This window comes from Oncorhynchus mykiss, chromosome 23 (genome assembly GCF_013265735.2).
Source record: "Oncorhynchus mykiss isolate Arlee chromosome 23, USDA_OmykA_1.1, whole genome shotgun sequence".
In the NCBI taxonomy this organism is placed as follows: Eukaryota; Metazoa; Chordata; class Actinopteri; order Salmoniformes; family Salmonidae; genus Oncorhynchus; species Oncorhynchus mykiss.
The window spans coordinates 3,867,513-3,895,511 of NC_048587.1; the positions used below are offsets into that span (position 1 = coordinate 3,867,513).

The following is a 27,999-nucleotide window of genomic DNA, read 5'->3' on the forward strand; positions in this document are numbered from 1 at the left end:
TATTCCAACAGTGACTGACTGGACACTCCCAGAATCTTCCTCTGAGGGAATCTGAGTACCTCGCCACTCTTCAGAGCTATAGCATTTGTAGAGATTGAACACGCTAAACTCTCAACTGGCTTTATTGTAGATGTACAGGACATAGAACACTTTACCCAAAGTGGACTTGTCATAGTACCTTTATGATGCTGTTATAACAGCTGACGTAACAGGTCATGACAGTTTTTTATGCTCAACCTTGATAAATGTTTTTAGATTTTTGGGGTATTTTTACCTCTTTTTCCTCCCCAATTGGTAGTTACAGTCTTGTCCCATCGCTGCAACTCTCGTACGGACTCGGGAGAGGCGAAGGTCGAGAGCCGTGCGTCCTCCTAAACACGACCCAGCCAAGCCGCACTGCTTCTTGACACAATGTCCGCTTAACCCAGAAGACAGCCGCACCAATGTGTCGGAGAAAACACAAGTGTCACCTGGCGACCGTGTCGGCGTGCATAGCGCCCGGCCCGCCACAGGAGTCGCTAGAGCGCGATGGGACAAGGACATCCCAGCCGGCCAAACCCTCCCCTAACCCAGACGACGCTGGGCCAATTGTGCGCCGCCCCATGGGTCTCCCGGTCGCGGCCGGCTGCCGACAGAGCCTGGACTCAAACCAGGATCTCTAGTGGCACATCTAGAACAGTGTCTTAGACCACCGGGCCACTCTGGAGGCTCTATGACCAACATTACACTGTAACATAACACTGTCACGGAACACGGAACACGGAACATGGAACACGGAACATGGAACAGTAGACCGTTGAATCGGGACATTAGAACTACAAGGTTCTATCTGATAAAAGATCCTCCTGAGATCGTCGGCTTTAAAGTTCTGAACCCTCATTGGTTTGAATGGTGTGAACCATGTGTTCTTTTTAACCTAACAACATGATGTGGGGTCATTTCATGGAAGGTGTAATGACATTCTTGCTTCTGTATGGGTTAGTAAGGCCATTATAACAGCCCACTTCAAGTAAAGTGTTAACAAAAACATACTATCACGTGTTTATCTTAACCTTTATCCGCCTTTTCCTCAAAAGCATATTCATCATGTTAAAACCACAAAGCATTGATTACTTCTGTTGGCAGAGAACTCAACTCATCTAACTCTGAGACTGATTGAGTGATATAAAAAAAAAAGTACATTCATATCATATTCATATAGCCAGTTGAGTTACCTTTGCCCTGAAAATATCTCTGTCTGTTCACAAGTTCTGACCACATTCTTGCACAGACAAGATGACTAAGCATTTGCTCACTGAGACTGCCAGAAGCATTTCCCACAGGCTGAGAATGTGCCAAGTCACTGCGGTGGAGTGAAAAAGGCCCAGGCAGCCAAGGAGTCAAAATGGGCACCTTCTTGCCCCATTCCATTGGCTGGGGTAAAGGGGTTCTGTAAGTTCTTGAGGGCCTGGATGTTGTTGGAGTTGCTATTGGTGCTTTCATGCCTTGCTGTCTCCATGGTGATGCCGTTGCTGTTACTCATAGGCCGGGGAAGGAGGTTGGCGTACGACTGCTGCTGCTGGCCGTCCGAGGCGGAGAAGGAACAAGAGGCGGTCATCTGGCCCTCCTGTCCCCCAGTTAGGGGCTCCTGCTTCAGTTGGAAGGTGGCCTGAGGGCCCCCTCCTCCCACCAGGCCCTGGATGATCTCATCACTCTCCACGCTATCCAGGAGGAAGCCTAACCCCAGGGACCCCACTTCGCCACCGTTGTTCCAGGGTGCCTGGAGGCCCAGGGTCTGGGTCTGACTCCCCTGGATCTGCCCTTCCTGGCTCCCCATGCCCTGGGTAAAGGATGGCCCTTTCCTCTGGTGGAGCTGCTGCTGTCTATGCTGTTGGAAGTGCTGCCGCTGGTGAGGGTGCTGGGGGTGAGGCTGCTGGTGGTGGAGCTGGAGATCAGGCCCACCGGGCAGGGCATGACTGGCCGAAGGACCCTGGAGATTGGACTCCAGACCCAGACATTGCAGGTCCCCCATGGTGAGTTGGGGCAGGATGTTACCACCACCACCACCGCTACCACTACCGCTGCTCTCCCCTCCATGAAGGTACCCAGAGGTAACACAGTGGTTCACCTGCTGTTGCTGCATACCGTTACCCTGGTTACTACCGGTGCTCGAGGGGTTAATTCTGATGGTCTCCAGGGACAAAGTCGGGTTGGGTTGGGGCCACATCTGGTTGATGGATGTCATCATTGTGCGCTGCTGAGGGCTATGTTGTTGGTAATGTTGGTTGGCGTGGTTGTACATGGTAGGAGGGGTTTGACGCATCATAGCGGGAGAGGGCTGTTTCATGTACATGTTGTTGATGTCTGGTAAAGAGGAGGTTTGGAGATTAGTGTTGTTGTGTATATAGAAATACATCTCTACAACAAGGCTTAAATACAGCCTGGTCTCAGAGCAAAACAATACATCTCTACATCAAGGCTTAAATACAGCCTGGTCTCAGAGCAAAACAATACATCTCTACATCAAGGCTTAAATACAGCCTGGTCTCAGAGCAAAAACGTAAAATATTTTCCTAAAATCCAAGCCACTCTATTTAGTGTGATATGTATAACGTGAACGTGGAGCTAGCGACTCAAATGTTGTGAGTTCGAATCTCATCACGGACAAGTTTAGCGTTTTAGCTAATTAGCAATTTTGCAACTACTTATTTCTTTTTAGCTACTTTTGCAACTACTTAACATGTTAGCTAACCCTTCCGCTAACCCTAACCTTTACCATTTAACCTAACTCCTAACCCAAACCTTAACGTAATATATCATACTAAACTAGTCGAACCTCATACTTAAAAAAATAAATATATTATTTAACGAGGCAAGTCAGTTAAGAACAAATTCTTATTTACAATGACGGCCTACACCGGCCAAACCCTCCCCTTACCCGGATGATGCTGTGCCAATTGTGAGCCACACTATGGGACTCCCGATCACGGGCCGGTTGTGATACAGCCCGGGATCGAACCAGGGTCTGTAGTGATGCCTCTAGCACAGCGATGCAGTGCCTTAGACCACTGCACCACCCGGGAGCCCAAAAACACTAAACGAATGTAATACATCATATTAAACGGGTCAAACGCGATCAAGGTGTAGGATTCTATACGTCCTGCAATTCGTATTATATTGTACGACCGCTATTACATTGGTAGGCCAATGTAATGTAACCTAATGTAAAGCAACATATCATGCTAAATAGAATGGCATGGATTTCGTAAAATATAATATGTTTTGCTCTGAGACCAGGTTGTTAAATAAAGTTCCATCAATATCACGACTTTTGTGCGTTTATTTCAGTGGGAGATTTTATGTGTGTGTGTGTGTGTGTGTGAGTGTGCATTCCACAGACAGACACAGATAAAGAGAGGTAGCAGGTGGTTTAAGATAAGAGGATCAGTGTCTGGGCCTAGGTCGGGGTTGGTTAAGTGTGTGTGTGTGTGTGTGTGTGTGTGTGTGTTCTCTTACCTTTTCTCATGGACTGGGCCATGGGACTGTGTGGTACTGCCTTCGGTCTGTTCATGGGATTCATTCCACCTAAAGGTAGGAACCCGGGTAAGGCTTTCATCAGGTGCTCTCTTCTCCTCTTCTTCTCCTGGCAACCATAGGGATCTGTAGCCAACACACAGATGCTATGTTAAAGTGTCAGCCTAGCGGAAACCAACATTCACATGGTATGTTCCTGATTTATAGCGCAGTCAACATGAATGAGTAAACTATGATTACAACAGGGAGAGAATAAATATAAAAAATGAGATGGCTTCCTCACCCTTGTCGTCGGGTAGATATCTGAACTCCATGGGCTCGCTGACTTCCTGGTCGGTGGGACGGCGTAACTGCATGTGCACAGTGACCGGGCCGGTGATGGAAGTGTCGTAGTAGGGCGGGCTCTTAAAGACGATGGCCACCTGGCGGTGAACGTCAGCCTGGGAGAAGGAGCCCTTAGCCTCCCAGCCAGGAGTGAAGAAACGCACCTCAATGTCATCTGGACACGAGCAGGGAATGGGAGGGATGGAGGGATGAGGAGATGAAGGAATGAGTGAATAGGACAGAAGAGACAAGGACTATGACTAAGGAAGTGCATGGATGGATGGATGGATGGATGGATGAATGGATGGATGATGGATGAATGGATGGATGGATGGATGAATGGATGGATGGATGGATGGATGAATGGATGAATGGATGGATGGATGAATGGATGGATGGATGAATGGATGGATGGATGGATGAATGGATGATGGATGGATGAATGGATGAATGGATGGATGGATGGATGAATGGATGAATGGATGGATGGATGGATGAATGGATGGATGGATGATGGATGGATGGATGGATGAATGGATGGATGGATGGATGGATGGATGATGGATGGATGGATGGATGAATGAAAAGAGACACATATAGCATCACAACCGGCCCGTGATCGGGAGTCCCATAGCAGTACATTGTGATCCATGGAAGGGAAGGTGAGAATACATATTTTCAATTTCTTTACACTCTGTGGACATACTGTACCTTTCTGGACTTTATCACACAGCAGAAAGATCTCGTCTCCTCCCTTCACACAGCCACTGTTCCTGTTGACCCGACAGATACGCAGCTCAGCCGTGTTCGGAGCCCCTTGGTGACAAAGGTTACAGGAGAGGAGATGACAAAGGTTACACGGTGTGTGTGTGTGTGTGTGTGTGTGTGTGTGTGTGTGTGTGTGTGAGCAAGCATGCCATGTATGTATATTGTGAGTGAAATCTCTTTAACCCTACACTCTTGTCAGGTATAAAGAATAACTTTCACCAGTTTCAGTCAAGGCAGTTTAACACCAGAGCACTAGGGACAGACGACAGGGGCATTAAGTTATTTTGGAGTGCTCTCTAACGAGATAGAGAATCACATGCATGCTTTCATATGAGGAAGTGAACCACGGCAACAGTGAACCACGGCAACAGTGCTGCTTAAAACATTCATGTTAATGTTGAGTTTGTGGTCTGCTTGCTTCCTCTTTGTCTATAAACAGAAGGGGTGCAATGTCAGACAGAGAATGTAGCCAGGTCGTCATAAGATAGCATTAGCGTAGTAGTCACTGGTTTGGTTGGTTCTACTCACTGTTGTCTTAGATGAGGTTGGTGCTAGCTAGCTTTAGCCCGGCTAGGTTTAGTCCTAGCTAGTGCTAGCCTGGCTACAGCGCTCACTGGTAATGTATATAGAGGTCTGTAAGCAAGCTAGGGTTAGCCTAGCTACTGGATACTCTCTGTTGCTGTAGATGGGGGTGGTGCTAGCGAGCATTAGCCTGGCTAGCGTTGGTGCTAGCATTAGCCTGGCTATTTTACGGTTATCGTATATGGAGTTATTTTAGCTAGCTAGCATTAGCATAGCTATACTCACTGTTGTCGTAGATGGGCTTGTGCTAGTGTTAGTCTGGCTATTCACTGTCAAGGCCAGCTAGTGATAGCCTAGATCTACTCACTGTTGTCATAGATGAGGTTTGTGCTAGTGTAAGCCTGACTATTGAACGTCAAGCCTAGCTATACTCACTGTTGTCATAGATGGGGTTTGTGACAATGGGGTTGAGCGCACGGTTGTAGTGTCCGCTGTCGTCCTGTAGGAACACCTGCAGACAGAGTCGCACCACGTTCAGGTCGTACTCCTCGGTCTGTAACAGCTGCTCCCGTGGCACTGTGGGGACATCAATCAGTCAGTCAGCCAATCAAACGACAAGTAAATATACATGCACACACACACACACACACACACACACACACACACACACACACGCGCACACACACACATGACCTTGTTCAGTAGTTGAATACGTGAGTAGTAAACAGGCTACTTGTTTCCACGTAGTTGAAACACTATTGGCCACAATAGGAAAGAGAAACATCATCTCTTTTCAAAAAAGTTAAAATACGATAGACAGAGAAGGAAAGGGAGACTGGGCTGCACAGAGATCTAAGAGAGAGCGGTAGGGCATGAAAGAGAGAGAGAGGGAAAGAGAGAGGGAGGGAGAGAGAGAGAGAGAGAGAGAGAGAGAGAGGGAAAGAGAGAGGGGGAGAGAGAGAGAGAGAGAGAGAGAGAGAGCGAGAGAGAGAGAGAGAGGGACAGAGAGAGGGAGGGAGAGAGAGAGAGAGAGAGAGAGAGAGAGAGAGAGGGAGAGAGAGAGAGAGAGAGAGAGCGAGAGAGAGAGAGAGAGGGACAGAGAGAGGGAGGGAGAGAGAGAGAGAGAGAGAGAGAGCGAGAGAGAGAGGGAGAGAGAGAGAGAGAGAGAGAGAGAGAGAGAGAGAGAGTGTGCGGCCCTAAACAGAGAGTACACAGTGGCAGAATAGCTGACCACTGTGACTGACCCAAACTTAAGGAAAGCTTTGACAATGTACAGACTTAGTGAGCATAGCCTTGCTATTGAGAAAGGCCGCCGTAGACAGACCTGGCTCTCAAGAGAAGACAGGCTATGTGCTCACTGCCCACAAAATGAGGTGGAAACTGAGCTGCACTTCCTAACCTCCTGCCCAATGTATGACCATATTAGAGAGACATATTTCCCTCAGATTACACAGATCCACAAAGAATTCGAAAACAAATCCAATTTTGATAAACTCCCATATCTACTGGGTGAAATTCCACAGTGTGCCATCACAGCAGCAAGATTTGTGACCTGTTGCCACGAGAAAAGGGCAACCAGTGAAGAACAAACACCATTGTAAATACAACCCATATTTATGCTTATTTATTTTATCTTGTGTCCTTTAACCATTTGTACGTTGTTAAAACACTGTATGTATGACATAATATGACATTTGTAATGTCTTTATTGTTTTGAAACTTCTGTATGTGTAATGTTTACTGTTAATTTGTATTGTTTATTTCACTTTTGTATATTATCTACCTCACTTGCTTTGGCAATGTTAACACATGTTTCCCATGCCAATAAAGCCCTTGAATTGAATTGAATTGAGAGAGAGAGAGACAGAGAGAGAGAGAGTGTGTGAAAGAGAAAGAGAGAGAGGGAGAGAGAGTGAGAGAGAGGGAGGGAGTGAGTGAGTGAGAGAGTGAGAGAGGGGGAGAGAGAGAGCGAGGGAGAGAGTGAGAGAGAGGGAGGGAGTGAGTGAGTGAGAGTGTGAGAGAGGGGGAGAGAGTGAGAGAGAGGGAGGGAGTGAGTGAGAGAGTGAGAGAGAGTGAGTGAGGGGGAGAGAGAGAGAGGGAGGGAGTGAGTGAGTGAGAGAGTGAAAGAGTGAGAGAGAGTGAGTGAGAGAGTGAGAGAGAGTGAGAGAGGGGGAGAGAGAGAGCGAGGGAGAGCGTGAGAGAGAGGGAGGGAGTGAGTGAGAGAGTGAGTGAGAGATGTGCAGTAGTGCGTTGGAGCGCATCTTACAAGACAGTTACCCTTAACACCTTCTCTGTAGTCCATAGTAGCAGAGTGTTTGGGCTCTGACATGGGGCACGTGGGAGGTTCCCCTAGCCTCACACACAGGTAGTGCTTAGATAGGGTGGTTAGAAACGTCACAGATACAACCCACAGACTCTTAGACCTACTCATCCACACACAGAGATATAGGTCTCTCCCTCCCCCCCCCACACACACACACATATACACATGCATTAACGGTTTTGACAGCCCAAAAGTGTCACACCCCCACACACACGTACGTACGGTGACCATGTTTCATATCAGCCCACACTTTCTCTCTTTCTGCCTCTCTCTTTCTCTTTCTGTCTCTCTAGCTCTCTCTCTCTCTGCCCCCCTCTCTATCTCTCTCTCTCTCTCTGCCCCCCTCTCTCTCTCTCTCTCTCTCTCGTGGGTTGTATTTATAAATGGTGTTTGTTCTTCACTGGTTGCCCTTTTTTTGTGGCAACAGGTCACACATCTTGCTGCTGTGATGGCACACTGTGGTATTTCACCCAATAGATATGGGAGTTTATCAAAATTGGGTTTTCATATTCTTTGTGGAATCTGAGAAAAATATGTGTCTCTAATATGGTCATACATTTGGCAGGAGGATAGGAAGTGCAGCTCAGTTTCCACCTCATTTTGTGGGCAGTGAGCACATAGCCTGTCTTCTCTTGAGAGCCGGATCTGCCTACGGCGGCCTTTCTCAATAGCAAGGCTATGCTCACTGAGTCTGTACATAGTCAAAGCTTTCCTTCATTTTGGGTCAGTCACAGTAGTCAGGTATTCTGCCGCTGTGTACTCTCTGTTTAGGGCCAAATAGCATTCTAGTTTGCTCTGTTTCTTTGTTAATTCTTTCCAATGTGTCAAGTAATTATCTTTTTGTTTTCTCATGATTTGATTGGGTCTAATTGTGCTGCTGTCCTGGGGCTCTGTGGGGTGTGTTTGAGTTTGTGAACAGAGCCCCAGGACCAGCTTTCTTAATGGACTCTTCTCCAGGTTCATCTCTCTCTAGGTGATGGCTTTGTTATGGAAGGTTTGGGAATCACTTCCTTTTAGGTGGTTGTAGTATTTAATGTCTCTTTTCTGGATTTTGATAATTAGTGGGTATCGGCCTAATGCATTATTTGGTGTTCTACGTTGTACACTGAGGATATTTTTGCAGAATTCTGCATGCAGAGTCTTAATTTGGTGTTTGTCCCATTTTGATAATTCTTGGTTGGTGAGCGGACCCCAGACCTCACAACCATAAAGGGCAATGCGTTCTATAACTGATTCAAGTATTTTTAGCCAGATCCTAATTGGTATGTTGAAATTTATGTTCCTTTTGATGGCATAGAATGCCCTTCTTGCCTTGTCTCTCAGATCGTTCACAGCTTTGTTCTCTCTCTCTCTGGGTTCTCTTTCTCTCTCTCTGGGTTCTCTACCTCTCTCTCTCTGGCTTCTCTCTAGGTTCTCTCTCTCTGGGTTCTCTCTCTCTCTCTGGGTTCTCTTTCTCTCTCTGGGTTCTCTTTCTCTCTCTCTGGGTTCTCTCCCTCTGGGTTCTCTCCCACTCTCTCTCTCACTGGGTTCTCTCCCTCTGGGTTCTCTCCCACTCTCTCTCTCTCTGGGTTCTCTCTCTCTCTCTGGGTTCTCTTTCTCTCTCTGGGTTCTCTTTCTCTCTCTCTGGGTTCTCTCCCTCTGGGTTCTCTCCCACTCTCTCTCTTTCTGGGTTCTCTCTCTCTGGGTTCTCTCTAGAGGTTATCCCTCCTACAGCATCACCATTGTGACGCCTAGTGATGTCACCGCAGGTGGAAATATCAGTGTGTGTATAAGTGTGTATGTCTGTGTGTGGGTGTGGGTAATGCAGACTTAAGAAACAAGACTGTCGGGGCACCAATGACGACTTCTGACTTGAAAGAGAGAGGGGGAGAGAGAAGAGAGGAGAATTGACGTAGACAGCAGCCCTGGTAAAACCACAATGACCAGACAGAGCAAGGGGAAGGAGATAGGGTCCACTACTGTATGCATTAAACTGTGTATGACTTGAAGTCCAACAGGCAAGCTGAGAGGGTGGCAGACATCAGCACCTCTAATAGAAGTGGAAATAGACGTTCTCACACTTGTGTGTGTGTGTGCCGGCCAGACACCGATAGGCAGACAGGCTGACAGACAGACAGGCAGACAGACATGCAGACAGACGGACAGGCGGACAGACAGACAGACAGACAGACAGATAGGCAAGCAGACAGATCGGCAAGCAGACAGGCAGGCAGGCAGACAGACATACGGACAGAAAGACAGGCAGGCAGACGGACAGACAGGCAGACTGACAGACAGACAGATAGGCAAGCAGACAGATAGGCAGGCAGGCAGACAGACAGACAGACAGACAGACAGACAGACAGACAAACAGACAGGCAGGCAGGCAGGCAGGCAGGCAGGCACGCAGGCAGGCAGGCAGGCAGACAGACAGGCAGACATCTAGAGAGGTCTGGGTTTGGAGCTGGGTTGATTAGCTGGTACTGTAGGTAGGTACTTTGAGAATGAGGAAGAGTGAGAGAGGGGGAGGCAGAGTGGCAGGTGTGTGTGTGTGTGTGTGTGTGTGTGTGTGTGTGAAAGAGAGAGAGAGAGAGAGAGAGACAGCCACAGATCAAGAGAGGTTAAGCAGGTGGAGGGTTGAGAATGTAAAAGGCTGAGAGGGACTGAGACCGGGAAGCTGAATCTTGTCCCCCTTATGAATAATCTCTTTGGTTGTCAAGAAACCACCTTCAAATCCATTGATTAACCCTCGTCCCAACCTGTCTAGAAACCACCTTCATATCCATTGATTAACCCTCGTCCCAACCTGTCTAGAAACCGCCTTCATATCCATTGATTAACCCTCGTCCCAACCTTCATATCCATTGATTAACCCTCGTCCCAACCTGTCTAGAAACCACCTTCATATCCATTGATTAACCCTCGTCCCAACCTGTCTAGAAACCACCTTCAAATCCATTGATTAACCCTCGTCCCAACCTGTCTAGAAACCACCTTCATATCCATTGATTAACCCTCGTCCCAACCTTCATATCCATTGATTAACCCTCGTCCCAACCTGTCTAGAAACCGCCTTCATATCCATTGATTAACCCTCGTCCCAACCTGTCTAGAAACCGCCTTCACATCCATTGATTAACCCTCGTCCCAACCTGTCAAGAAACCACCTTCAAATCCATTGATTAACCCTCGTCCCAACCTGTCAAGAAACCACCTTCAAATCCATTGATTAACCCTCGTCCCAACCTTCATATCCATTGATTAACCCTCGTCCCAACCTGTCTAGAAACCACCTTCAAATCCATTGATTAACCCTCGTCCCAACCTGTCTAGAAACCACCTTCATATCTATTGATTAACCCTCGTCCCAACCTTCATATCCATTGATTAACCCTCGTCCCAACCTGTCTAGAAACCACCTTCATATCTATTGATTAACCCTCGTCCCAACCTTCATATCCATTGATTAACCCTCGTCCCAACCTGTCTAGAAACCACCTTCATATCCATTGATTAACCCTCGTCCCAACCTTCATATTCATTGATTAACCCTCGTCCCAACCTGTCAAGAAACCACCTTCATATCCATTGATTAACCCTCGTCCCAACCTGTCTAGAAACCACCTTCAAATCCATTGATTAACCCTCGTCCCAACCTGTCTAGAAACCACCTTCAAATCCATTGATTAACCCTCGTCCCAACCTGTCTAGAAACCACCTTCATATCCATTGATTAACCCTCGTCCCAACCTGTCTAGAAACCGCCTTCATATCCATTGATTAACCCTCGTCCCAACCTGTCTAGAAACTACCTTCATATCCATTGATTAACCCTCGTCCCAACCTGTCTAGAAACCACCTTCAAATCCATTGATTAACCCTATGTCGAATATTGGCCTGTTGGAAACTACAACTCCCTACTACATGGCACAGTTCAGGCTGGATCTGATTTATCTTTAGAGAAACTACAACTCCCTACTACATCACACAGTTCAGGCTGGATCTGATTTATCTTTAGAGAAACTACAACATCACACAGTTCGGGCTGGATCTGATTTATCTTTAAGGGAAACTACAACTCCCTACTACATCACACAGTTCAGGCTGGATCTGATTTATCTTTAAGGGAAACTACAACTCCCTACTACATCACACAGTTCAGGCTGGATCTGATTTATCTTTAAAGGAAACTACAACTCCCTACTACATCACACAGTTCGGGCTGGATCTGATTTATCTTTAAAGGAAACTACAACTCCCTACTACATCGTACAGTTCAGGCTGGATCTGATTTATCTTTAAGGGAAACTACAACTCCCTACTACATCACACAGTTCGGGCTGGATCTGATTTATCTTTAAAGGAAACTACAACTCCCTACTACATCACACAGTTCAGGCTGGATCTGATTTATCTTTAAAGGAAACTACAACTCCCTACTACATCACACAGTTCGGGCTGGATCTGATTTATCTTTAAAGGAAACTACAACTCCCTACTACATCACACAGTTCAGGCTGGATCTGATTTATCTTTAAAGGAAACTACAACTCCCTACTACATCACACAGTTCAGGCTGGATCTGATTTATCTTTAAAGGAAACTACAACTCCCTACTACATCACACAGTTCAGGCTGGATCTGATTTATCTTTAAAGGAAACTACAACTCCCTACTACATCACACAGTTCAGGCTGGATCTGATTTATCTTTAGAGAAACTACAACATCACACAGTTCAGGCTGGATCTGATTTATCTTTAAAGGAAACTACAACTCCCAACTACATCACACAGTTCAGGCTGGATCTGATTTATCTTTAAAGGAAACTGCGCATTGAGCTCACAGGAACAAAAAATGAATAAAATGGAATTCCATTTTTTTAAATGATGTCAGCCATTTTCCCATGTAGAAGCAGACCTAGTGGTCTGTATACTTAAACGGAAGGGGGGCTGTGTGTGTGTGTGTGTGTGTGTGTGTGTGTGTGTGTGTGTGTGTGTGTGTGTGTGTGTGTGTGTGTGTGTCTGTCTGTATCTCTCCCTGTACAGGAAGCAGCTGTGTTTCACTGCAGAAGTGAAATGTTATTCTCTTGCCTTGCCATTCGACCATCGCCGCGACAACTCGCCACCGACCGTCACCACGGAAACAACGACCTGGACTGGAAACTCTAGTTATTCTACACTGCAGGTGTCAAACACATTCCACGGAGGGCTGAGTGTCTGTGGGTTTTCTCTCCTCCCTTGTACTTGATTGGTGAATTAAGGTCACTGATTAGTAAGGAGCTTCACTCACCGGGTTGTCAAGGTCTTAATTGAAAGGAAAAACCAAAAAACCTGCAGACACTAGTCCCTCCGTGGAATGAGTTGGACCCTTATGCTCTACAAGGTGCTCTTGTTTTCTCAATTCCAATCAAATTCCTCCAAACTCAAACCCTGCCAAGTGTGTTGTCTGTAAAAACCTGTTGTCTGTCTCCATCCCAGGATTTATTTACGTGTTTCATTTCTCCTTTTTTGAAACCACACAACAAAGTTGTTTCACATGGATCCATAAGGGCCAGATAAACAGGGCTATTCACGATGCTACATTTGAGAAGAACAATCTCAATCTCAGTCTCAGTCTAGATACACATGTTGTTACCGCCGTTTTGTTTAGACCGTCGATCCGTAAAGAGTAGCGGACATGATGAGGTAAAACAGTCGAGGGGAGTTGAGAGGAAGTGGTGTAACAGAATTGGTACAAAGTTTAGTAACAGAACTGCTGTGTGTTATTCACATCGATGAATAATGACTCCTACTTCCTTTTAACAACACACAAGTTCTGTATGGCCAAACGGTGACCAGATTTCCTCATTTGCTATTGACAAATAGCACTCCAACCCTGTTCCGGGAGAGCTAACATCCTGTAGGTTTAAATTCCAACCCTGTTCCGGGAGAGCTAACATCCTGTAGGTTTAAATTACAACCCTGTTTTTGGAGAGTTACTGTCCAGTAGGTTATAACTCCAACCCTGTTCCTGGAGAGCTAACATCCTGTAGGTTTAAACTCCAACCTTGTTCCTGGAGAGCTACTGTCCAGTAGGTTTTAACTCCAACCCTGTTCCTGGAGAGCTACTGCCCAGTAGGTTATAACTCCAACCCTGTTCCTGGAGAGATACTGTCCAGTAGGTTTTAACTCCAACCCTGTTCCTGGAGAGCTACTGTCCAGTAGGTTATAACTCCAACCCTGTTCTTGGAGAGCTACTGTCCAGTAGGTTATAACTCCAACCCTGTTCTTGGAGAGCTACTGTCCAGTAGGTTATAACTCCAACCCTGTTCTTGGAGAGCTACTGTCCAGTAGGTTATAACTCCAACCCTAATCTAGAGAACCTGGAGGTATCTCTCCAGGAACAGGGCTGGACAGAAAACCTACAGGACGGTATCTATATACCATTACAATGGCTTGTATAGTAGTACTGCCCAATCAGTACAATGGCTTGTATAGTAGTACTGCCCAATCAGTACAATGGCTTGTACGGTAGTACTGCCCAATCAGTACAATGGCTTGTATGGTAGTACTTCATGTTTTCAATGTTATCAGAGGCTGCACACCTTCAGCACAAACACACACACACACACACACACACACACACACACACGCGCACACACACACACACACACACATCCCCCTCTCTCACGTGGTATCCAGCACTACAACTGTGTGTTATGAAAATGGGGAAGCAGGTTAGCTCTTGTCTTGTAATGGAGACAACAACGACACTTTGCTGCAGAGACCCGGGGATAGAAGTTCTAGGAGGAAATTGACAGATCTATCTCCGTCCACTTGTGGTTAGGACAGCAGTAGCCCATGTATATATATCTACTTCTCACTCTAAATGAATATGTCAGAAAGTAAATGTGAAAGAGGGGGGGGAGAGAGGAAGAGAGGGGGGGGAGAGAGAGGAAGAGAGGGGGGAAGAGAGGCGGGAGAGAGAGGAAGAGAGGGGGGGAGAGAGAGAGGAAGAGAGGGGGGAGAGAGAGAGGAAGAGAGGGGGGAGAGAGAGGAAGAGAGGGGGGGAGAGAGAGGAAGAGAGGGGGTGAGAGAGAGAGGAAGAGGGTGGAGAGAGAGAGGAAGAGGGGGGAGAGAGAGAGGAAGAGAGGGGAGGAGAGAGAGGAAGAGAGGGGAGGAGAGAGAGGAAGAGAGGGGGAGAGAGAGGAAGAGAGGGGGGAAGAGAGGGGGGAGAGAGAGAGGAAGAGGGGGGATAGAGAGAGGAAGAGAGGGGGGACGAGAGGGGGGGAGAGAGAGAGGAAGAGAGGGGGGAGAGAGAGGAAGAGAGGGGGGAGAGAGAGAGGAAGAGAGGAGGGAGAGAGAGAGGAAGAGGGGGGAGAGAGAGCGGAAGAGAGGAAGAGAGGGGAGGAGAGAGAGGAAGAGAGGGGGGAGAGAGAGGAAGAGAGGGGGGAAGAGAGAGAGGAAGAGGGGGGAGAGAGAGAGGAAGAGAGGGGGAGAGAGAGAGGAAGAGAGGGGGGGGGAGGAGAAAAGCCTGAGAGACTGTAGCTGAGAGAGAAACCCACCATTGAATGGGTTGATCCCTCTGGTCATCCTCTGCACGATGGAGTCCTTTACCTCTCTCCTCCTCACACACTGGATACCCAGATTCTGGAAGCTGTGGATACGAAGCATAGGGAAGTCAGAAACTCAGGGTCCTGGGGCATAAAATGGTCTCCATGTATAACCCAAGCGGTTACACAGATACATAGACAAAGTGATATTATCTGGGGAATTCCCTCAGCACTGTGGTTTTGCAAAGTGAGGGGCCATCCATTTGGACTAGTGTGTGTGTGTGTGTGTGTGCGTGTGCATGCGTGCCTGTGTGTGTGCGTGTGTGTGTGCGTGTGTGTGATCACATCATCACATGCAAAACAACTGGAGGAACTCCCACAACATGACTCTGCCCTTGACAAGGGGGTGGTGATGCAAATGACAGTGAAAAGGGTGATGATGATGATGGTGATGATGATAGTGATAGTGACTAAAAGTGGAAAATAATGATGATGGTGGTGACTGTGTTTATTATAATGATGATGATGATGATGATAATGGTAACCGTGTGTGTGAGATAAACTCAAGTGGATGATGACGATGGGGTAAAGTGATGAAGGGTGACTCACGCGAAGACCTTGCGCTCTGGGCCAAACTCAGCTTCGTAGAATCCCTCCTTGCAGTCCTTGCCCACCAAGTCATGGGGGTGGGGCCTAAAGGGCTCGTTCTTGGTTACCAGGGAAACGCGCACTTTGCCCTTCCCACAGTAGTTCAGAATCTGATGGGGAAAGAGAGGAGGGGTAAACATTTAAAGAAGGAAGTGAATACAGGGCGTTCAGGTCGTTATTGTAAAAGAGATTACTTACCGGGTTTAATAAAGGATAAACACACTAATAAAAGAGGAACATAGAGAAGAGAAGAGAGAGGAGAAGAGAGAGGAGAGAGAGGAGAGGAGAGAGAGGAGATAGGAGAGAAGAGAAGTGGAGAGAGGAGAAGAGAGAGAGGAGAAGTGGAGAGAGGAGAAGAGAGAGAGGAGAAGTGGAGAGAGGAGAAGAGAGAGAGGAGAGAGAGAAGAGAGAGGAGAGAGAGGAGATAGAAGAGAAGTGGAGAGAGGAGAAGAGAGAGAGGAGAAGTGGAGAGAGGAGAAGAGAGAGAGGAGAGAGAGGAGAGAGGAGAAAAGAGAAGTGGAGAGAGTAGAAGAGAGAGAGGAGAGAGAGGAGAGAGGAGAAAAGAGAAGTGGAGAGAGGAGAAGAGGGGAGAAGAGAAGAGGAGAAGGGGGAGAAGAGGAGAGGAGAAGAGGGGAGAAGAGGAGCGGAGAAGAGGGGAGAAGAGGAGAGGAGAAGTGGAGAGAGGAGAAGAGAGGAGAAGAGGAGAAGTGGAGAAGAGAAGAGAGGAGAAGAGAAGAGGAGAAGTGGAGAAGAGAAGAGAGGAGAAGAGAAGAGGAGAAGTGGAGAGAGGAGAAGAGAGGAGAAGAGGAGAAGTGGAGAGAGGAGAAGAGAAGAGAAGAGAGGAGAAGAGAAGAGAGAGGAGAGAGAGGAGAAGTGGAGAGAGGAGAAGAGAGAGAGAGGAGAAGATAGGAGAAGAGGAGAAGTGGAGAAGAGAAGAGAGTAGAAGAGAAGAGGAGAAGTGGAGAGAGGAGAAGAGAAGAGAGGAGAAGAGGAGAAGTGGAGAGAGGAGAAGAGAAGAGAGGAGAAGAGAAGAGAGAAGGGCGGAGAAGAGCAGAGATGAGAAGAGATGAGAAGATAGAAGAGGAGAATATAAGAGAAGAGAAGTGGAGAGAGGAGAAGAGGAGAAGTGGAGAAGAGGAGAGAGGAGAAGAGAAGAGAAGAGGAGAAGTGGAGAGAGGAGAAGAGAAGAGAGGAGAAGTGGAGAGAGGAGAAGAGAAGAGAGGAGAAGAGAAGAGAGAAGAGCGGAGAAGAGCGGAGATGAGAAGAGATGAGAAGATAGAAGAGGAGAATATAAGAGAAGAGAAGTGGAGAGAGGAGAAGAGAGAAGATAAGAGGAGATAAGATAACAGAAGAGAAGAGAGGGGAGAGGAGAACAGAGGAGAAGAGATGAGAGGAGAACAGAGGAGAAGATATGAGAGGAGAAGAGGAGAGGAATCAATAACATGGACAACATCAGTGAAAGTTGTTAGTAGACCAGAGAGTCTAGAATACTAGTAATGACATCACAAATCATTAAATCTCTTTATCATTTCATCACAGCTGTCTGTGAGTGGTTTTCACAGGGCTGGAGCAGGAAGGAGTGGCTAATTGTTCGGATGGGCAGAGAGAGTAGAAACTATTCAAAACAGAGATACCTGCTCATGGGGTCAGAGAGGACTAGATTTAGCGACAAATGCTGGCTCGAAAACTGCAGTACACTAGTGACTAGGATATGGTCCTGTATATACTCCTCAGGGTTAGCGTATTATGATACACTAGTGTATATACTGTAGTATAAGTGTTGAGATGGATATACTGTAGTATTAGTGTTGAGATGGATATACTGTAGTATTAGTGTTGAGATGGATATACTGTAGTATAAGTGTTGAGGTGGATATACAGTAGTATTAGTGCTGAGGTGGATATACTGTAGTATTAGTGTTGAGATGGATATACTGTAGTATTAGTGTTGAGATGGATATACTGTAGTATTAGTGTTGAGATGGATATACTGTAGTATTAGTGCTGAGATGGATATACTGTAGTATTAGTGTTGTGGATATACTGTAGTATTAGTGTTGAGATGGATATACTGGTACTGTAGTATTAGTGTTGAGATGGATATACAGTAGTATTAGTGTTGAGATGGATATACTGTAGTATTAGTGTTGAGATGGATATACTGTAGTATTAGTGTTGAGATGGATATACTGTAGTATTAGTGTTGAGATGGATATACTGGTACTGTAGTATTAGTGTTGAGATGGATATACTGGTACTGTAGTATTAGTGTTGAGATGGATATACAGTAGTATTAGTGTTGAGATGGATATACTGTAGTATTAGTGTTGAGATGGATATACTGTAGTATTAGTGTTGAGATGGATATACTGTTGTATTAGTGTTGAGATGGATATACTGTGGTATTAGTGTTGAGATGGATATACTGTAGTATTAGTGTTGAGATGGATATACTGTAGTATTAGTGTTGAGGTGGATATACTGTAGTATTAGTGTTGAGGTGGATATACTGGTACTGTAGTATTAGTGTTGAGATGGATATACTGTAGTATTAGTGCTGAGATGGATATACTGTAGTATTAGTGTTGAGATGGATATACTGTAGTATTAGTGTTGAGATGGATATACTGTAGTATTAGTGTTGAGATGGATATACTGTAGTATTAGTGTTGAGATGGATATACTGTAGTATTAGTGTTGAGATGGATATACTGTAGTATTAGTGTTGAGATGGATATACTGTAGTATTAGTGTTGAGATGGATATACTGTAGTATTAGTGTTGAGGTGGATATACTGTAGTATTAGTGTTGAGGTGGATATACTGTAGTATTAGTGTTGAGATGGATATACTGTGGTATTAGTGTTGAGATGGATATACTGTGGTATTAGTGTTGAGATGGATATACTGTAGTATTAGTGTTGAGATGGATATACTGTAGTATTAGTGTTGAGATGGATATACTGTAGTATTAGTGTTGAGATGGATATACTGTAGTATTAGTGTTGAGGTGGATATACTGTAGTATTAGTGTTGAGATGGATATACTGTGGTATTAGTGTTGAGATGGATATACTGTGGTATTAGTGTTGAGATGGATATACTGTGGTATTAGTGTTGAGATGGATATACTGTAGTATTAGTGTTGAGATGGATATACTGTAGTATTAGTGTTGAGATGGATATACTGTGGTATTAGTGTTGAGATGGATATACTGGTACTGTAGTATTAGTGTTGAGATGGATATACTGTGGTATTAGTGTTGAGATGGATATACTGGTACTGTAGTATTAGTGTTGAGATGGATATACTGTAGTATTAGTGTTGAGATGGATATACTGTAGTATTAGTGTTGAGATGGATATACTGTAGTATTAGTGTTGAGATGGATATACTGTAGTATTAGTGTTGAGATGGATATACTGTAGTATTAGTGTTGAGATGGATATACTGGTACTGTAGTATTAGTGTTGAGATGGATATACTGTAGTATTAGTGTTGAGATGGATATACTGTAGTATTAGTGTTGAGATGGATATACTGTGGTATTAGTGTTGAGATGGATATACTGGTACTGTAGTATTAGTGTTGAGATGGATATACTGTAGTATTAGTGTTGAGATGGATATACTGTAGTATTAGTGTTGAGATGGATATACTGTAGTATTAGTGTTGAGATGGATATACTGTAGTATTAGTGTTGAGATGGATATACTGTAGTATTAGTGTTGAGATGGATATACTGGTACTGTAGTATTAGTGTTGAGATGGATATACTGTAGTATTAGTGTTGAGATGGATATACTGTAGTATTAGTGTTGAGATGGATACACTGTAGTATTAGTGTTGAGATGGATATACTGTAGTATTAGTGTTGAGATGGATATACTGTAGTATTAGTGTTGAGATGGATATACTGTAGTATTAGTGTTGAGATGGATATACTGTAGTATTAGTGCTGAGATGGATATACTGTAGTATTAGTGTTGAGATGGATATACTGTGGTATTAGTGTTGAGATGGATATACTGTAGTATTAATGCTGAGGTGGATTTCCTGTAGTATTAGTGTTGAGATGGATATACTGTAGTATTAGTGTTGAGGTGGATATACTGTAGTATGTATTAGTGTTGAGGTGGATATACTGTAGTATTAGTGTTGAGGTGGACATACTGTAGTATTAGTGTCGAGATGGATATACTGTAGTATTAGTGTTGAGATGGATATACTGTAGTATTAGTGTTGAGGTGGATATACTGTAGTATTAGTGTTGAGATGGATATACTGTAGTATTAGTGTTGAGATGGATATACTGTAGTATTAGTGTTGAGGTGGATATACTGTAGTATTAGTGTTGAGGTGGATATACTGTAGTATTAGTGTTGAGGTGGATATACTGTAGTATTAGTGTTGAGGTGGATATACTGTAGTATTAGTGTTGAGATGGATATACTGTAGTATTAGTGTTGAGGTGGATATACTGTAGTATTAGTGTTGAGGTGGATATACTGTAGTATGTATTAGTGTTGAGATGGATATACTGTAGTATTAGTGCTGAGATGGATATACTGTAGTATTAGTGTTGAGATGGATATACTGTAGTATTAGTGTTGAGATGGATATACTGTAGTATTAGTGTTGAGATGGATATACTGTAGTATTAGTGCTGAGGTGGATATACTGTAGTATTAGTGTTGAGATGGATATACTGTAGTATTAGTGTTGAGGTGGATATACTGTAGTATTAGTGCTGAGGTGGATATACTGTAGTATTAGTGTTGAGATGGATATACTGTAGTATTAGTGTTGAGATGGATATACTGTAGTATTAGTGTTGAGATGGATATACTGTGGTATTAGTGTTGAGATGGATATACTGTAGTATTAGTGCTGAGGTGGATATACTGTAGTATTAGTGTTGAGATGGATATACTGTAGTATTAGTGTTGAGATGGATATACTGTAGTATTAGTGTTGAGATGGATATACTGTGGTATTAGTGTTGAGATGGATATACTGTAGTATTAGTGCTGAGGTGGATATACTGTAGTATGTATTAGTGTTGAGGTGGATATACTGTAGTATTAGTGTTGAGATGGATATACTGTAGTATTAGTGTTGAGATGGATATACTGTAGTATTAGTGTTGAGGTGGATATACTGTAGTATTAGTGTTGAGATGGATATACTGTAGTATTAGTGTTGAGGTGGATATACTGTAGTATTAGTGTTGAGATGGATATACTGTAGTATTAGTGTTGAGATGGATATACTGTAGTATTAGTGTTGAGATGGATATACTGTAGTATTAGTGTTGAGATGGATATACTGGTACTGTAGTATTAGTGTTGAGATGGATATACTGTAGTATTAGTGTTGAGATGGATATACTGTAGTATGTATTAGTGTTGAGATGGATATACTGTAGTATTAGTGTTGAGATGGATATACTGTAGTATTAGTGTTGAGGTGGATATACTGTAGTATGTATTAGTGTTGAGATGGATATACTGTAGTATTAGTGCTGAGATGGATATACTGTAGTATTAGTGTTGAGATGGATATACTGTAGTATTAGTGTTGAGATGGATATACTGTGGTATTAGTGTTGAGATGGATATACTGTGGTATTAGTGTTGAGATGGATATACTGTAGTATTAGTGTTGAGGTGGATATACTGTAGTATGTATTAGTGTTGAGATGGATATACTGTAGTATTAGTGCTGAGATGGATATACTGTAGTATTAGTGCTGAGGTGGATATACTGTAGTATTAGTGCTGAGGTGGATATACTGTAGTATTAGTGTTGAGATGGATATACTGTAGTATTAGTGTTGAGATGGATATACTGTGGTATTAGTGTTGAGATGGATATACTGTGGTATTAGTGTTGAGATGGATATACTGTAGTATTAGTGTTGAGGTGGATATACTGTAGTATGTATTAGTGTTGAGATGGATATACTGTAGTATTAGTGCTGAGATGGATATACTGTAGTATTAGTGCTGAGGTGGATATACTGTAGTATTAGTGCTGAGGTGGATATACTGTGGTATTAGTGTTGAGATGGATATACTGTAGTATTAGTGTTGAGATGGATATACTGTAATATTAGTGTTGAGATGGATATACTGTAGTATTAGTGTTGAGATGGATATACTGTGGTATTAGTGTTGAGATGGATATACTGGTACTGTAGTATTAGTGTTGAGATGGATATACTGTAATATTAGTGTTGAGATGGATATACTGTAGTATTAGTGTTGAGATGGATATACTGTAGTATTAGTGTTGAGATGGATATACTGTTGTATTAGTGTTGAGATGGATATACTGTAGTATTAGTGTTGAGATGGATATACTGTAGTATTAGTGCTGAGATGGATATACTGTGGTATTAGTGTTGAGATGGATATACTGTAGTATTAGTGTTGAGATGGATATACTGTAGTATTAGTGTTGAGATGGATATACTGTAGTATTAGTCATCATCTCATCTCAGGCAGTAACAGTGTCAGCCAGGCCATCTAATGTTATGTTCTCTCCATACTGTACTGTCGTCATCCTGTTTAGCTATGCTAGCCTGCCTAAATATACTGCAGAGCTGTCTGTAGTCATCCTGTTTAGCTAGGCTAGCCTGCCTAAATATACTGCAGAGCTGTCTGTAGTCATCCTGTTTAGCTAGGCTAACCTGCCTAAATATACTGCAGAGCTGTCTGTAGTCATCCTGTTTAGCTAGGCTAGCCTGCCTAAATATACTGCAGAGCTGTCTGTAGTCATCCTGTTTAGCTAGGCTAACCTGCCTAAATATACTGCAGAGCTGTCTGTAGTCATCCTGTTTAGCTAGGCTAGCCTGCCTAAATATACTGCAGAGCTGTCTGTAGTCATCCTGTTTAGCTAGGCTAACCTGTCTAAATATACTGCAGAGCTGTCTGTAGTCATCCTGTTTAGCTAGGCTAACCTGCCTAAATATACTGCAGAGCTGTCTGTAGTCATCCTGTTTAGCTAGGCTAACCTGCCTAAATATACTGCAGAGCTGTCTGTAGTCATCCTGTTTAGCTAGGCTAACCTGCCTAAATATACTGCAGAGCTGTCTGTAGTCATCCTGTTTAGCTAGGCTAACCTGCCTAAATATACTGCAGAGCTGTCTGTAGTCATCCTGTTTAGCTAGGCTAGCCTGCTTAAGTATGCTGCCGAGTTGTCTGACAAAATCCTTTCACTACTAGCTCTTCAAAGTAGATAAGGCATACTTTCATGAACTCTCTATCCCACTCTATCTCATCGTTGTGTTGTGTACATTCCTCTCTCATGCGATGGCGTATGCGGTCTGTGTGTATCTAACCTAACTTAGCAGGCATAAAAGTGTATCCATCTGTGTCAGAGCCGGAAAAGAACAGGCGCAATGGATTCTGGTCATTGTAGTAATTACGCAGTCCCTGCGCTGAACTAGGTTGAATATTTGCTTCATGAAAACTACAACTCCCTTCAGCCCAGCGTCCCATATAGTTCTTGATTTGATTTCTCTCCAGAGAAACGACGCGTTGGACTAAATGGAATTGAAGTAATTGAACCGATCTCGGTGAATTAGTTTTTTAATAACCGCGCCCCCCCGAATATTCGGTTAATCGTTCAACACTATGTAGTATATAACTACAGTAGGACAGTAGGTTCAATTCCCAGGACCGTATGTAAAATGTACGCACACATGACTGTAAGTCAGATAAAAGTGTCTGTTAAATGGCATATGACTATGATATTATTTGCTTACCTGTATTGTGGGGTATGACCTGTTGTTGTCAGAGCTCCTCTCTCCAGGGATGCTGCCTGCAGAGCGGCCTTCGCACTTGTACCTGAAGCGCATGCCCCTCTGTTTGGGCTGCTCAAAGATCTGAACACTGGGCTCTGCCACTGGACAACAACACAGGGAGAGAGGGTTATATATGGTCCCCTGTAGCTCAGTTGGTACAGCATGGTGCTTGCAAGGCCAGGATAATGGGTTAGATTCCCGGGACCACCCATATGAAACATTTATACACAAACGACTGTTAGTCGCTTTGAATAAAAGTGTCTGTTAAATTATATATACAGTACCATTACTATACATTGAGTATACCAAACATTAAGAACACCTTTCCTAATATTGAGTTAGACCCCCTCCAAAAAAAAATATTTTCCACCTTAATTTGCAGATAAATTCATTAAAAATCCTACAATGTGATCTTCTCGATTTTTTTCTCATTTTGTCTGTCATAGTTGAAGTGTACCTATGATGAAAATTACAGGCCTCTCTCATCTTTTTAAGTGGGAGAACTTGCACAAGAACTTGCACAATTGGTGGCTGACTAAATACTTTTTTGCCCCACTGTAGTTTACTATTCCATATAGTTTAGTATTCTATATAGTTTAGTATTCCATATAGTTTAGTATTCCATATAGTTTAGTATTCCATATAGTTTAGTATTCCATATAGTTTAGTATTCCATATAGTTTAGTATTCCATATAGTTTAGTATTCCATATAGTTTAGTATTCCATATAGTTTAGTATTCCATATAGTTTAGTATTCCATATAGTTTAGTATTCCATATAGCTTAGTATTCCATATAGTTTAGTATTCCATATAGTTTAGTATTCCATATAGTTTAGTATTCCATATACCTTAGTATTCCATATACCTTACTATTCCATATAGTTTAGTATTCCATATAGTTTAGTATTCCATATAGTTTAGTATTCCATATAGCTTAGTATTCCATATAGTTTAGTATTCCATATAGTTTAGTATTCCATATAGTTTAGTATTCCATATAGCTTAGTATTCTATATAGTTTAGTATTCCATATAGCTTAGTATTCCATATAGTTTAGTATTCCATATAGCTTAGTATTCCATATAGCTTAGTATTCCATATAGTTTAGTATTCCATATAGTTTAGTATTCCATATAGCTTAGTATTCCATATAGCTTAGTATTCCATATAGCTTAGTATTCCATATAGTTTAGTATTCTATATAGTTTAGTATTCCATATAGTTTAGTATTCCATATAGTTTAGTATTCCATATAGTTTAGTATTCCATATAGCTTAGTATTCCATATAGCTTAGTATTCCATATAGTTTAGTATTCCATATAGTTTAGTATTCCATATAGTTTAGTATTCCATATAGTTTAGTATTCCATATAGTTTAGTATTCCATATAGTTTAGTATTCCATATAGTTTAGTATTCCATATAGTTTAGTATTCCACCCCCCACCCTCCTATTTGTTAAAGGGTTGATGGTTAGAGTTAGGGGAAGGGTTAGGGTTAGAGTTAGGGGAAGGGTTAGAGTTAGGGGAAGGGTTAGGGTTAGAGTTAGGGGAAGGGTTAGAGTTAGGGGAAGGGTTAGGGTTAGAGTTAGGGGAAGGGTTAAGGTTAGAGTTAGGGGAAGGGTTAAGGTTAGAGTTAGGGGAAGGGTTAAGGTTAGAGTTAGGGGAAGGGTTAAGGTTAGAGTTAGGGGAAGGGTTAAGGTTAGAGTTAGGGGAATGGTTAAGGTTAGAGTTAGGGGAAGGGTTAAGGTTAGAGTTAGGGGAATGGTTATCTGAAAGGGTTAAGGTTAGAGGAAGGGTTAGCTGAAAGGGTTAAGGTTAGGGGAAGGGTTAGCTGAAAGGGTTAGGGTTAGGGGAAGGGTTAGCTGAAAGGGTTAGGGTTACGGGAAGGGTTAAGGTTAGGGTTTGGGGAAGGGTTAGCTATCATGCTAAGTAGTTGCAAAGTAGCTTAAAAGTATTATGTAGTTGAAAAGTAGCTAGAAGTAACCATCTGTCTTGTGTAACAATACCAAACATACCATATGAGCGTCCACACAACTGATTGGCTCAAACGCATTAAGAAGGAAAGAAATTCCACAAATTAACTTTTAACAAGGCACACCTGTTAATTGAAATGCGTTCCAGGTGACTACCTCAAGAAGCTGGTTGAGAGAATGCCAAGAGTGTGTAAAGCTGTCATCAAGGCAAAGGATGGCTATTTGAAGAATCTCATTTATAAAATATATTTTGATTTGAACACGTTTTTTGGTTACTACATGTGTTATTTCATAGTTTTGATGTCTTCACTATTATTTTACAATGTAGAAAATAGTAAAAATAAAGAAAAACCCTTGAAATTAGAAGGTGTTCTAAAACCTTTGACCGTTAGTGTACATATGTATTTATACTATAGATGACAAGACACACTCAAATACTATACAACTATAGTGCAAAAGGCAGTCATCAAAGGTTCTGAATAGTCACTTAGAAACAAAGGCTATGGGTAGATAATGTATTGGATAGATAATGTATTGGGTAGATAATGTATTGGGTAGATAATGTATTGGGTAGATAATGTATTGGATAGATAATGTATTGGGTAGATAATGTATTGGGTAGATAATGTATTGGGTAGATAATGTATTGGATAGATAATGTATTGGGTAGATAATGTATTGGGTAGATAATGTATTGGGTATATAATGTATAGGATAGATAATGTATTGGGTAGAAAATGTATTGGGTAGGTAATGTATTGGATAGATAATGTATTGGGTAGATAATGTATTGGATAGATAATGTATTGGGTAGATAATGTATAGGATAGATAATGTATTGGGTAGATAATGTTTTGGGTATATAATGTATTGGGTATATAATGTATTGGATAGATAATGTATTGGGTAGATAATGTATTGGGTAGATAATGTATAGGATAGATAATGTATTGGGTAGATAATGTATAGGATAGATAATGTATTGGGTAGATAATGTTTTGGGTATATAATGTATTGGGTATATAATGTATTGGATAGATAATGTATTGGGTAGATAATGTATAGGATAGATAATGTATTGTGTAGATAATGTATTGGGTATATAATGTATGAGATAGATAATGTATTGGGTAGATAATGTATTGGGTAGATAATGTATTACTTATCAAATATGTAGACAAATCCTGAGAAATTGGCTCCATATTTACCGGCTCATTAACAATTCTGGTTGGTGAGTTTTGTAACAAACGTTGGAGCAGGGAAGCGAACCCAGGTCACTGGTGTGAAAGACAAACACCCAAAGGCATTGTGCCAATAAGGGTTAAGCCGCTTGGTGGGAATTGTAACGTGGCTCATATAGCAAGGATCGGTACAGTATGTTAGTACATGGGGAACTCATTGACAGTCAACCACACATTGACTTCTCATAAACCCAACCTAAACCTAACCAGAGACACGCGCGCGCGCGCGCGTGCACACACACACACACACACACACACACACACACACACACACACACACACACACACACACACAGCTATGCTTTAGCAATTCTTCCTAATGAGACACCTGAAGCATGTACACTTGCCTCCCCCCTCTCACCCTTTCACATTCTCACGCTACCTACAAACCACCTTACCAACTCAGACCTTCTCTCCACCACCTGCTGCTGAGCCTTGGTCGGTCTGTCTGTCTGTCTGTGTCCGTCTGTCTGCCTGCCTGTCTGCCTGTCTGTCTACACATTCACATTCTCTAGCAAAAATATGACTGACATCTCTGCCAACCCAAGAATACAATTGAGGAAGTGAATGGGGAGGAACGTTATCACGCCCAAGCTGCTCACACACACGCACACACACACGCGCACACACACACGAGAGTGAGTAACCAAATGAATTAAGTTATCAATGAAAGAATGTGAAAACAGGAGGAATGAGTGACAGCTATACCAAACTAGATATTCACAATAGTTGTTCTCAGGCTATTAGATGAGACACGTTCTGCAACCCGTGCCAAATTTCAAGTAAATAACAGACACTTCCTCCTAACACATCGTGCACAGTGGCTATATAGACCATTATCAGTATATGGGAACCAAGTGCTTTTATATAATTTAGTCTACAAAGTTTTGGCTTGTTTTTAAAGAAAAGTTTCTAAAGAAAACCCAATCTGAAAACTATCACGCGCAAATAGACAAGCACTTGAACCTTCTTTCCGTGCCGGTGATCAGTGTTGATTCTAAGACTAGTCATTTTTGGCATATGTTAGGCAACAGTTAGCAATGTTGACCAAAAATAAACAGGTTAAACATTTAATAATAACGTGTAAGCAAACCATAGAAATTGTTGAATTTCTTATTTTTCACAAAAATACTTCTCAGATCATCACGTCAATGACGAACCACATTAAAAAAAAACGTAAAATAATAATTACATGTGAAGCCTGAATGTGTTGTAGAATCCTGCTGAAATACCATTTTTAGCAGTCGCCTCATAATATTAATAATATCTGTAGAGACTTACCATCCATGGTGTTGGTGTGCACAACCTTATCACGGGTTGTTGTCTGAATGAGAAGCTCCAGCTGGGAGAGAGAGAGAAAG

At 42.9% G+C, this 27,999-nt stretch overlaps 1 protein-coding gene across 1 annotated transcript; it reads right to left on the minus strand.

Moving 5' to 3' along the window:
* Positions 1-543: 543 nt before the first annotated feature.
* On the minus strand, positions 544-27,999 carry rel (v-rel avian reticuloendotheliosis viral oncogene homolog). The gene is made up of 9 exons (XM_036960901.1): positions 27,920-27,999; positions 23,383-23,522; positions 15,572-15,720; positions 14,975-15,066; positions 5,563-5,703; positions 4,549-4,653; positions 3,797-4,012; positions 3,496-3,639; positions 544-2,343 (listed from the first exon to the last, which is right to left on the minus strand). Exons 1-9 carry the CDS (start codon positions 27,924-27,926, stop codon positions 1,340-1,342), a joined length of 1,998 nt encoding a protein of 665 aa, XP_036816796.1. The 5' UTR covers positions 27,927-27,999; the 3' UTR covers positions 544-1,339.